At 38.2% G+C, this 14017-nt stretch overlaps 1 protein-coding gene across 9 annotated transcripts in view; it reads right to left on the bottom strand.

The window, feature by feature from the left end:
• Positions 1 to 14017, bottom strand: part of nfic (nuclear factor I/C) — a 103170-nt gene that overhangs the window by 87564 nt on the left and 1589 nt on the right. For 7 of the 9 annotated variants that reach the window (XM_084087541.1, XM_084087539.1, XM_084087546.1 and 4 more), the window contains exon 1: positions 12271 to 13021. The exons of the other annotated variants lie outside the window; for them this stretch is intronic. In XM_084087541.1, coding sequence (XP_083943667.1) covers positions 12271 to 12300 — 30 coding nt within the window. In that variant the 5' untranslated portion in view covers positions 12301 to 13021. Of the gene's footprint in view, positions 1 to 12270; positions 13022 to 14017 lie in introns of those variants that run through there. 9 annotated transcript variants of the gene reach the window in all.

Below are 14017 nucleotides of genomic sequence, written 5' to 3' on the forward strand. Positions count from 1 at the left end.
AATCAAATATTCACCTTTCAAATAAAAGCCAGATCTATAGTCAAACCTGCTGAATTTACATTTTCCAATCATAAAACAACAGAACAATAGAAAAACAATAGCTCAGCATTTACAAGCTATATTAATAATGGATGAGTATAGGACAACCAAGCATGAGCATATGTAGCTTAGAGAAACTCAAATGCTTCAGAGTGGGGCAATGTGCAGCAATACAAAAAACTTTCAGATCTGAAAAGTAAAAAGTACATGCTTGTTTGACATTTTTCTCACATTTTTGAGAGAAGCACACAGCACGTTAAATGACCCCAGTGACTTAAATCCACCCCTTCAGAAGATTTTTAGCTGAAACCGTGGTCCTTGGTGATTTATATAATGTCAACGGCTACCGTAACTTTGAGAGTAAAAAAAAATATAATGAATATACCTGTACCCCTGACGATATATTGAGGTCTTATAAAACAAATCGTTCGGTGCAAGAAACATTAGACTATTTACAACATTATTACCTGTAATCCACAGCCTTTGGAAACGGTCCTGGCGCACAAGCTTCCTGTCACATAATGACGTATTGTACCTATTTGTTTTGCCTGTATATGTTTTTTTGACTCCCAAAGTGACGGTAGCCGTTGACATTACATGAATCCACAAGGGCCACAGCTTCAGCTAAAAATCTTCTTTACTGTTCTACTGAAGAAGAAGAAACAGTAAAATAACAGCAAATTTTCATTTCTGGGTGAACTATCCCTTTAAGAACATTAATGGCAGCCACATTATCAGATACACTTTTGTGAGTCTGTGTGGTAGTCCTGTATGTTTGGATAGTTTTAAGCCAATTTTTTTTTACAGAAATTACCCTAAAAGATGGAAAAGCATAGCATTTACAATAGTGTCATATGGGACTCAAGAGGACTCACAGGGTTTTTATTTATTTTTTGGCTTTAAAACTTTAAATAAATCTTGAGAATTGCACCCCATGGATAAATCTATTTGTCCTCATTTCCAAAATGAACATACATAACATCAGTAAAATCGTTTGCAGTCACCACAGTTTTTTAAATAACGCTATTGCATAATTAAATTGTTTAACAAAAGCAGTTAAAATGCTTTGCAGTGTCACACATCCTTCCATCAACCCATTCAAGAATAATCTCCCTTACATTTTTATCATGAATACATTTTACTGGATAAATAATAATTGCACCCCAATATATGGTCTTGTCAGAATCAATAACAATGGAAAAAGGCACCAAATTAAAGGAAAACCGGTGTTTTGACTTTAAGAAATGATGACAGAAGTGTGGAAGGTTGTGATGGGGCCTTCGGTCGGTCTGCAGAGTCTTGGATACTGGATGACCAAAACAGAGCAGGACTCGTTGTCTTTCTCTCTGTAGGTTTAATTACATTAGCCCTGTAATTGAATTAAGCTGAGGCTTCGGCTCATTCTCTGACAGCACGGTTCTAATCCTGGGAAAATGAACTGGGTCTTCCCTCACCCTCTGAATCTTTTGGTCTCAGTGTACCATGGGATAAGATCAGATCTAAATATCCCAAATCAAATTAAATCTACTTCCAAGCGGTATGAATAATTTATCAGCCCAAAAAAGGGTCAGTTACAGATCATTTTAATTATTTAAGAGTCAGAACTAAATTTCAGGCTAGTTAACTCTAATTCAGCCTAGTTTGGCTTCTCCGGTAGGAGTGAACAGGTTAAAGTGTGTGTTCTCACTTCATGTCCTCGCAAAGAAAAAATCCGTTAACGAGTCGATTTGTCTGATAGACAACAGGCGCATCTCAAACAGGCCTTCAGTCAGAGCCTGAGACCATTCATTGTTCTTGTATTGACTACCTCTTCCAATTAATAAAGATACTAGTGGTCGACCGATATATCGCCAAGGCCGATATATCGGCCGATATTTGGCATTTTTGAAATATCGGCATCGGCATATCCGTCAAGTTTATGTAGGATATGCAAGTTATTGCAGTCGCCGGCTGGATCCCTTCAGTTAGTCAATGGAAGCCGCTCGCGTTCTGCCACCCGGAAGTTACTCGGTGCCTATTGTTTACAAACATTCTGAAAAGGCCTATAAACATTTAATTTCACAAACCTTGCATATTTAATTGAATCCAGCTGTGATATCCTGTGAATTGTGCATTACTGTCTGCAAGTGACGGTCGGTCCGTGCGAAGTGAGTGAATGCGAACAGAAGATCAGCTTCACAGGAGACGCGATCGAAAAACTTTAAATCCTTCATTTAAAAACATGCTGATATATAACCAGTTGCCCACTGTGTCATATTCATATCGTTTTCACTGTGCTGTATGTAAAATTAGCGTTACCTTGTCTTTATTTGAAAAAATATGGAATACCAGCACAAAATTACAAGATTACTGAGTGCCCTGTTACAGTGTTTACCTTCTTTTTATTCACATATTCATATATTTCTAAACAATTACTTTGTGAAAAATACTGTAATAGGATTGCAAATTTAAGAAATTGCCATCTAAAGTATAAAAGCATGTTTATTTTATTTATTTATAATTTATTAAATATTGATTAAAATAAATATATATAAAAATATCGGCTTTATATCGGCCATCCTGCTCTCTAAGATATCGGCATCGGCCATCAAAAAACCAATATCGGTCGACCACTAAAAGATACCCACCAGTATTGTATACATTCACCACGGAATCAAGATAGTCAGCTTTCTGGTGATTCTGAGGTTTCGGTCAAATACTGTACATGCTATTTTCGCTGTCTATAAAACACAATATGATTCAAATGGTTATTCATGTAAATATGCACTACTTTAACGACAAGACGAGACGTTTTAGCTGTTGTGGAAAAAACGAATAAAGAATACCAGTCACAGCAGCAAGTTTACGGCACACTCAACTCAGAAACTCTGGCCTCAAAATTATCTTAGAGTTTCCCAGCAGTAAATACGACTTGAGAGGGCGTTCATGTCCAATTTCCGACTAGGAAACTATTTACGATAATTCTGACAGCACGTGAAGGCAGCATAAGATCCGTATTTGTTCTTCATTCACAGAAAAATATGACAGTTTCAACTGTCTCCAGTTTGCGTAAAAAGTGCCACTAGCAAGTAAAAAGGTCATGCCTTTTGCAAACGCTCTATTACCACCATTAAAATGTGGCCATTAGTCACAATACACTCCAATGATTTTTTTCCACTTTAAAAGAGTCCAAATTTTGGATCATTTGTTGAAAAAGGCAGTTTGACCTGGTTTTGCCATTACATCACGCAGACAACTTAATGGTAGTTGAACAGAACGTTCTGATTTCATTTTACCAAGAAATGAGAGAACCGTTACAAATAGCTATTTTGGGGAAATGCTGGTGACATTATTCAGCAACTTGGTAATTCAGAAAACAATTAAAAAAAAGATTAACATTCAATTTATCTCTGTGCTCAGAATTTACTTTGCAAGCTCTACTACGCCGCCAATGTGAATGTCTCTAAAATCTCTAAAGACCAAAATGCATCAATAGGAAAAGTTCTACACATTTTTATTCGCATTTCAGTTCAACATTCCACATAAAACCTGTAGAAGCTAATCAATATTTCACCTTATGCGTGACTTGATATTTGGCAGAAACCAGTGCTGAGCAGATGAATTCTGAAAGAGGTTAACTTAAATTGTCCTCAGTGCTACTGATTTTGAGACTCATCAGTTCTTTCTCAGAAGTAAGCCGAGAATAATTTCTGAAGCATGCAGAAACTATTTGACTGGGGCTCTGAAAGTGCATGAACTCTTGAAGTCAGTGTTTCCCCCCAACAACAAAGAGCGAGAGGATGTCAAAACCTGCCTGACCCTTTTCTGACCTTGCACCACTAAAAAAAAAAAAAAAAGGTAGGATGAATGTAAAGTGTTTTCTCTCCCCTTCTCTCTATACACCTCTCTCACTCAGGCTTTCTTTTTCTCTCCCTCACTCTCCTCATGGTTACATTCAATTACATAACCAGCTAGCCTGCTAATCTCCATAATCCGAGTCATGCCACAACAGGGCCCCGTACAGAGCTCAAGAACAAAGCCTGCACTAAAAACTCTCATCTTGCTCTGTGAGCGTCGAGGCACTGGTGAACAATGCTTCCTACAAGCTGTACAAAATGTAATTTCCACACTCAGACCAGGCAAAAGTAAGTAAAAGAGGCTCCTTAAATTTGTCAAAACCTCATAAAATCTAAATTAGAGTTTGTGGCTTTTAGTCCATGTGTGTTAGCTTAGATCAGATATTCCCTTAAATAACAATGTCTTTCCTCCAATACTATTTGCAACCATGGCTGTGACATAACTAATTAAAGGATATATTTAATAAAAGGATTGTTAATAGTATATTTAATAAAATAATATTTAATGATATTTAATATAAAACATTTTTTTACATGTATTTAAATAGGCTATATAATAAAAGTACAATTATTTAATTACATTTAATAATTCTATTAATCTATTAAAAAAGGGGCAAGCCTGTCAATATGTCCGGTCCAAACTTCCTGTTTCTTTAGAAAATACTTTAACATACAACAAATAATTGCATTCAACAAACTCGAAATGCCCAAAAACCTTGAACTTTCATTATTTTCGCTTTTCACTTCTCAACCAGTGTCATGCTAAGAAAGCTTAAATACTGTATGCTTCAGAAACCGAAGATAATTACAAAACAAACAACAACTGTTGTGTAAACAAATAAAAATTATATTAAGAAGAAGAAAAAGAAGCCTGGCATTGTATTGTACCAATTTGTTGCTCAGGTCTATGCTAAATGCATAAATGTAAATGCAATGTAAATGACATGGCACTGAGCTTTTCAAGAAATTTAGCTATGGCAGTCTACAAAAAGAACAGCGCATAACCAATTTTTAAATGCAAATGAATAATAAACCAACTAATTAAGTATTATCACTAAACTGGCTTGTTGATCAGTGCACAAGCTGCTTAGAAAAACGACTGCCCCACTTTTGCCATGTAGCAAGCCAAAGAGTCATATTAGGTCATAGCCAAGTGTTGACGTGTCCTCTTGCTTTCCCAGCACTGCTCTGTTTGGCTCAGATCCTAATTCATAGAGATATCTGTCTAGGCCTGTAGTGTGCAAACACACACAACCATACACATGTATATATATATATATATATATATGTATATATATGAGGCCTATAGCTTGCCTTCAGTTTTAGCTTTGACATCTTTGATTCTTTTTTATCTGTTATATGTGTGAGGCAGAAATAAAACGCACATGCACAGAGACACCTCACACCTGAGAAAGAGGCCAAAGAGCACGTCAAGAGAATGGACTTCAACATCTGCAACGAGACAAAGCAGAGATAAACAGATGTTCTCTCACAGAGGTGGTGAGATTAACTAAAAAATAATACTGAATTAATACAGCATACTGAATAATGACATTATCACTACACTTTTTATGGAGATACGTCACTGAAAATATCTTTTTGGCTATGCCATAAAGCCTTAATTGCCAGTCAGAACTTCTGCCCTCAGCTTGCCAATCCTCCTGCACACCAATAATACAAAAGCTCTCTTTCTCCTCCGTCCTTCCTCGAAATGATCCCATGCAGCTACATTCTTTTCTCCAACGCAGCCCTCAGATTGTGATGAAGTGTTGCTCTGGTGTGTTTTAAAGCAGCTCCTGCCCTTTATCAAAATAACAAATTGATGTCACTGCATCCCAAAGTGCAAGAGCGGGAAATAATTTACCTATGATTTGACTTTAATATTTCTTTGTTGGAGAAGCACAAAGATTTTAACTCACATCTGGGCTGCGTGCCTAGAACATGATTTTGGGTCCAGAGAGAGTGATAGAGAGAGAGTTTCCAATGTTGCCAATGCCACAAAGTCCAGTGGGCTTTTCATACAACTTTCCCCATCTAATTCACCACATACACGTCCAAAAAAAGCTCTTGGTGATACTTAACTTTCACGCAAGAATCACAAACAGATTCTCGTGTTTTGTCACTCAGGCACAATGAGAAACGTTATCTCACGAAATCAGAACTGAAGAGTTTTAGGAGCTCTCAGCGCTGAGATAAGGCGATGGTGGTTTAACACGAGAGTGTAATTGAGAACGCAAGAATGCCACAAGTTTCATTCTATTTCAAGTTCCTGCAAAACAAAATTAAATGCATCACCACAGGTCATTATTCAATCGCATGTCAGCAGAACAATGAACAATGCGTCAGAACCCCAGCGGCATACCTTATGGATTCCGTTTGCATGGCTTTCTTATATATATCAGGATCTGGATCATCCTTTTTCCTGAAGAAGGTGTCTTAACCTGCAGCTCAGAATGAGTGGGCGGACGCATGAATCAGAGCTGTCAATAAGAGAGACAGAGCATACATGCACGTGCGGCGATAAACATTCTCATTATTGTCTTGGCTGAGAACTTGAAAGCCCATCAGGGAGGATACATCAACTCCCTGTAAAATAACACAACAGATTCTGTCATCTACCGCCCCCTCAACCCACCACACACACATATTAATTAAAATGCTCAATCTGTAAAGATAGCTCTCCTCTATCATAATCAGAAATCTTTCTGATTTTAAAGAACTCCATGCTGGGAAAGGAATAAGATCTAAAAGCCCAGCTCTACGCAAGGCCACAGGGATCCTGGTCTTTGCATTCAATGCACAAAAGAAAGCAAGTCGCTTATCTTGCAGTATTGGAGAGTCTCCATTACACCACAAGATCTGCGGCATCTTCCTCCAGCTGCGGTCCAGGCACACACACTTATACACATTGAAAGAGGGTGAAAGCTTGCTCAACAACCCTTACAAACCATTTGCAACACAGAAGATCCTCCTGATGGATTATGGTATATGCGTCCAGTGACATGCGTCTTTGTGCTTCCAGTCAACATGCGGCAAATGTTCTGGAAGCATTATAGTACTATTTAATCCATTTCTCAAGACTTACAATACAAATGGGTAAGTGTGGGAAAACAAAAGAAAAACATTTCTTTAAGGGCACTTAAGTTAATGATGCTCAATTACTGTTCTCGGCCATTAAAAGCGTTTATCTGGATATATGTCTGCAAATATTTCTGCACCAGAAAATCCATAGAAAACATACATTTTTCCTACAATAAACACAGTGTCATTTCATCCAAAGGCCAGCTGAACCAAAGGCACAGAGCTCTCAATGGCAATTTTGCATAAGTGACATGCAATCAAAAAGAGCTAGTCTATCCATTCATAATTCATTTTCTTGCATCGTCACAAACAAGGGAATCGTATGGCGCAGAGTTCCAACAGCGGCTCTGGAGAGCAGCGGAGAGGTGTAAATCACACACAGTGAGCTGCCTGCAGCACTGGTGCAAGCAGGCAAGAAAGAGACAGCCAAAAAAATCCCTCCGCATCTGTTCAGACTCAAGTAGAGTATGTTGAAGAAAGCAAAAATGTTCATTAAAAAAAAAAAAAAGTGAAATAATTGCAAAGAATGCAAATCTAATTACAGGTAAACCTACATTTATTGCCAATGAGCTATTTTGTATTGCCAATTAAAAAATTCAAATATAATTTTTATATATTAAATATATAAAAATGATATATGATCATTTTAAATATATATTTGTCATTTATAGAATATATTATATATAGAGAGAGAGATTTTTTATTTTAAAAAGTATAGTATAAATGAAAAAAAAATTTTTTTTATATATATATAATATAATTAAGTATTTGTTTCAGAGCGAACTACTCTGCAGAACAGATGACTTTAATCTACAATACAAAAAGAACGCACAATGCAAAGTATTCCTGAATATTGGGATATTCGGACATAACCAAAGAATGTAATCTAGTGTCAGGCTTGTGGCAAAAATCAAATCCGGCGAACAAATGTGTGACTAGAAAAACACAGGCACAGTAGTGGAGAAGCAGAGGTAGATTTAGAGATCTTTTAAATAAACAGCCCGCTGCACCCTGCCACGCCAGCACTGCTCTTCTTGATCGCCTTCCAGTTGGAAACATTTCTTAAAGCCTTCCCAGCAGAGCCGACTCTGCCAAGAGCGGAGGTTCTTCTCAAAATGACCTACTACTGTGACTTCAAACCCTAGGGCAGAAGACAAAACTCTCTCCCTGCTGTGGATCTGCCAGCATCTGAACCCGTATCATACAGAAAATCTAAAGAATAGATTTAAACATCTGCAGAGTTAAAAATTCTTGTCAGGTAACAGCATTCTGACTGACTCGAACCATGAATTATCTCGTCCAACACAGAGGTCGGCTACTTGCGGAGCGGAATAAAACGTATTTTGTCTTTGCACGGTTGATTAAGCTATTCCAGAAGTCTGAGCTGTTTTTTGTAAGGCTCATTTAAAAAGCGAGACTCCAGAGGGTGATTCAGGCACTCGTTGGACCACATCTCATCTAGAAAACAACAAAAATAAACTTCTCTTCTGCTGCAATACACTGGCATGGATGAGAGAGCGAGGCTGCGGGCTCAGGTGGAATTCAAACACATCTTCATAGAGTAAATATTTAGGGTTGCTCACCATTCTCCCCGCAGAGGAACCTGGGTGTGATATGAAACGCAGCCAACCTTCCACAGACATCTCCAGCTCTGGCCACATGAAGTCCTCTACACATGCCAAGAGCTCGGGCCTTTATAACTGAGGCTACTCTTTGTGCCCGACTCCCCTCCTCTCCTCTCCCCTCCCCTCCCCTAAAAATCTCCTCGATGTCCTCTAATGAATATCAGCCACTAGGATCAACACATGAAAGCTAATGCTCCCCTTAAGATTCTGACCCTTTTTTCCAAAACGCTCCCTGACACAAATAAGCAGCCGAACGTCTAAAAAAGTTGTGATAAATGCAGGCCGGATGGCAAGCGAGGAAGAGCGGGTGATCAAAACAGCTTAATTAATCTGTTAACGGGCACATTGGGAGCTGCCGCGCTGGGACGCGACCATGACTGTGCCACTCAGGGCTGTCAGACGAAAGTGGGGCATGCATTTCTGAGCCGAGCGAAAGAGCAAACACTCTCCTGACGAAAAAAAACCCTCAGGCGCGCAGGCGCGCACACACACACACACGCGAACTGAGAGAGGACCAGTGGATTACACCACGGGGGTGTTCTGGGGCATTTGAGAGCCCAGAAACGACACTTCAAACACAAAGTGCCCGACCATGGAAAGGGGTGGAGAACATTTCAGTGCTCATTAAATCAGATCCTGGTTAGACTGGCTTCCCATGCACATGATGAGCAAAGCTTATATACTGATATGAATTGAGAAAATAAATAACAGACCATGTATGCATTCATTTAGAGAACAAAACGTTTATATGAGTCATTGTAAGCCCAAATGGAAGAAAAAGGCTCTCCGTTATGGAATATTTTGCACGGAAATATGAAAACTAAAATGCAACGCAGAGCAAGTTTTATTATCAGCACATTTTCAGATGTATAGTATTTTGTCAGTCAGCGCAGTCAAGTGAGAGTGTCTCAGAAAGGCTCGACGCTTGGATCGGCCCTCCTCTTCTCTCCCGGGGGGGACTAATTGCGGCTCTAAAGGAATGAATCGATGAGGAATGGGGGCAGGACAGCATGTTGCCAGCTCAGGGGAATAGAGCCTCTCGGATCTCCCACTGATACTACTCCACACTGTTGGCAAATACGCTCCAAACTGGATCTGTCCAAACTAAATACATTTGATCAGTATCTGGATTAATCATTTAAAAAATATATACAAATAGGCTCAACACTCTTTAACAATTAGCATTTCCTTCATGCTCTGAACTGTGACCTGCTGACCTTTGTTCAGCCTCACAATGACCTATGAATATAAAATAATGCAAAAGAATAAAAGCATTTAAAACGTATAAATTATTATATCTTGAATTGTAAAAGTAAAAACACACTAAAAGTAGCCTACACGTCAAACGTCTGTCAATTTTTTTTATTTCTTCACCGCCAGATCTAAAGTTTGAGGCGGATGGTGCTTACTGCAGACAGAATTGTTATAATGATAGCATACGGAACAGGTTCGAAGATTAAAACTTATTTGTGAAGTGTCTGTGTGCATCGAAGCTCTGAGCGAAAGGCCCCTCTGGCTGCCAGCGGGACTGCGGTGGAGTCTGGCACACGCCTCATCTGTCCCTCTCGCTCTCTCTCTCTCAGCCCAACACACTCACTCAGACTACGGCCAGAACCTCTGTGCACACTGCGTGCTCTCCCTCGAACGCTGCAGGCTGCTACATTACATTATCCTATCAGCAACAACAAAGAGGTAGTGGACATGCCGTGCGGTTACAGAGAAAACCAAGGCCTCCACACACTGCTGGCTCTCAATACGCCTTACACAAACCGGATCTGTAATGTAGCAGAGATTATTTCGTTCCTAAATATTTACTGCAACCTGCAGATCAAATGTGTTTTGTAAGTGTTCAGGAAGAGCAAACAAGATTTTACAGCTGTGCATGATAGTTTATAATTCACTAAAACTACATTTAGTAAAGTTACACAACAGCTAAAGTGGACTATGGTTACTTACAGAATATAAAGAGTTTGCTAATCCAAAATACTGAAACAAGCGTCTGTCATATAGAATCAAAAACACAGTGAGCACTGAAACATAGCCTCATCTAATTAATTTAATAATAAATACAAGCGCTGGAGGGTGAGGCGTGAAATTGTACCTGTTTGAACACATTCACTAAGAGCTGAAAAGTACAATACATATTTGTGTGACTTAAAAGCCCGAATTCCAATTAAGGTTTCACAAGCAGTTATTCAAATAAAGTTTGATATGAACTACGAACCGAATTATGCCACAAGATAAACTGTCAACAAAAAGTTAGACCTTTACAAAAGCAGCTGCTATTTACATATTTTCAGTGTCAAATCGACAGGTTTAATGGACTGCCATTATGTCTGTCAGAAAGTATGGCCGTTTTTCGAATCAAGCATATGGAACAACTTTCTTCCCGAGCAGAGATCTAAAACTTTTTTTAAACACTTTTCTCCTCACAAAATCTTTTTCTCATATACAAAGGCTAAACTGCAACAAAGTTCAAGCTGTATTACTTTTACATTTTAACTATTATTGTTATTAACATGTACATTTCTAAGTGAAAAGATGGACAATGTTTTAACAGGGGAGTGGCCTTGCTAAAAAACGATCTGAAATTTAAAACAAACCGAAGCAAAATTATTCACTATTGATGCAACTTTCTCATCAAAGCCAAGGTCAAAGCGATCATCAGCCATCTAAAATCATAGTGACTCGTGTCAATATACAGTAGGCAATCTGAGACAGTTAAGTGACCTTAAAAACCTCTGCCTCAATTCAGACTGCTGACAAAAATACTTTTAAAATACTATCACATTTGCTTAAAGCCTGAGCACTATCGCATTGCATAAAATGCTAAACTATTGTCTGATTAGTTATAATAGGTGATATAGGATTTAAGTACATTACAGAAAAGGGGCCGACAAGTCAATGCTATTCTTTCCAGAATATTTCAGTTTATATCTCTTTTTAAGTCTCAGGCTTTGTCAAATTGAGCAGACTAATAAAATACTTCAATAAACAACATTTTGCTATATCCTAATAATTGCAAACTTAAAAACCTCACAAGACAAGAGCTGAAACCACAGAAATGAAGTCAGATTTGTAGAGATATTCTAAATCTCTCTGTAATTCTAAATATTTTGTAACCAATAAATCCATCAAAGTTTTAATAGTCTTTACATAGAATATATAGGCCTACATTATTACATTGTCCTCTTATAAGCAAGAACTGAAATAATCTCAATATATGAGCACATAGGCTAAGTTTATACATATTAATTCAATCTAGATAAAAATTGACAATAGTGTACTCCATTATATAAAAATGCATACCCAAATGTTTAACTGTAATAAAAGTTTTATTTTATCTTAACAATGATCATGTAGGCTAACTTTCCCCTCTTCTTTATGATTAAAACTAAAGCAGATGACTATGCACTCAAATGTCTACTTATAAAGCATACAAACTCCATCTTAAATACAACGATAAACAACGATTCATGTTACCTCGTCCAATTGATTTTTGACTTTGTTAACAGTGTAAAATTCAATAATAGGAAAATTTATCAATTCAATAAACTAATACGCTCATGGGTATACAGTTTTGTGTTGTATAAAAGAGAAGCACAGTTCTCAGCCCGCCCTTTATGAACCGAAATCTCGTCGAGCGTTCAGGAGCAATTCGTTCAGAAAGAGACAAATAAGCACTTTACCTGAGTTAGACAGAGAGGAGAATACATCATGTTGAAAGCGGAGCGCGTGACTTGAAAATGTGGCAAAACACCGACAAGTTAGTGGATCATTTTTCACAGTTAATCATGGTAAGCCTCATCATGATTAACACTTCCACCGCCGCCACTTCTGACTTCCACTTAAGAGTCCGTTAAATCAAGGGACGCCCGGCAAAAGAGAACGCGCAAACTGTGTACACGTTTGAAACCAAACTTTGCAGGCAGGAAAACGCGTGGGGTGCTGCAATCTGTTCCATTTAGGAAATGGTGGGAGAAAGAATCAAAGAAAGAGAAAATGTTTTCAACAGAGGGAGGAATGAAATGACGTTATGAAAATAGCCCATCCCAAAGAAAGTACTTGAAGGAGCAAGAGAGGCTAACTCTGGTTTCCACTGTCCAGGGGCATCCGTTAAGTCCGTGAAATTAACAAAAAAACGTCATTTGCCTCGGTTTCTGAAGCTCATTTGGTGCGTAACAAACTGGCAAACGACTTTCTCCCCTTTTCATCAATGCGCACGCACCGCTCTCCCCTCTCGCGCTGATCCAGTTCGGGCGCAGCAATGTTCTGCGCGCTTCACCCGCGCGCGTATTCCAAACACTTTTACTGCAACACTCACCAGCTAAAGTAGCGATTAGAGCCAGGCTCGCGCGGACATTGCGTCACAGAAAGCGCACATGCATGCATCCATTCATGACAAAGTGTTCGAGGCGTATCGCTTCATGTGAGTGGAGTGGATTAAAAAAATCACCCCGCGTAAAATAGCCTACTATTGGCAGTGTCTGATAAGGCAAGTTAGCTTTACACATAGAAGAAAGCTGTCTCAAGTTAAAAAACAAGGTAATGACTTGTCAATCAGTCACTTCATTTACTGAAACGAGTCTAATTATGAATAGTAAATAGAAGATCATGCGCGCGATTCTAAATTCACTTAATTTAGCCTATGTCCCCTGGTAATGCATATTTTGATTATCACAAACGTTTATAAAGCCACTGCAAGAAAAATAACTCGGCTCGATATCTATCATCACTAATTCTACAAGTAGCTAATAATCACTCGTGGATAGATACCCACATCAAAGACTTCAAACGTGTTCTTTTCGAGTTTTTTTAGCTTGAACCTTTGTAGAAATCAGGTTTAACTTTGTTGGAGTGATCACACGGAGATCAAATAAACTAGGCGTCAGTTGACTTAAATTAAAGTGTAAAACAGGCTGGCTATTAAAACAAACAGGGTAAATAACACCTGTTATTTCTTTAGAATTTGCACTGAAAAAAAGTGTACACTAGTTGTGAACTACGACCAGGGAGAGAGCTGACAATCAATAACACTGCTGAAACCCCGACGCCTCAAAACATTATCGCCTAATTGTGCCTATAAATAGAAAACAGTCATATTCCTAAGAATCATTCTTTATCCTTAAACCTATTCTGAAACTGTCACATATTATTATTCAATCTCGATCATTAGAATATTATATTTTTTAAAGAGAAAGAATATATTTGAGTAGATAGTACAACATGAACATATAGCCTAGCCCTAAACATTAAACAATTCTAAAAGGCTGAATTATTAGGCTACTGTAAACAGACAATGTTATTAACCCAAAAACTGAAGGAGAAAGAAAGACGTATACTTCCTGAAAGTAGGCTACAACATAAACTGAAAAAATCCCCGCAGAGAGCAAATAGCTAGGCTATATATTTTAGGATTATATTTTTGTTAATATA

This window comes from Abramis brama (assembly GCF_963993115.1).
Source record: "Abramis brama genome assembly, chromosome: 16".
Classification (NCBI taxonomy): Eukaryota; Metazoa; Chordata; class Actinopteri; order Cypriniformes; family Leuciscidae; genus Abramis; species Abramis brama.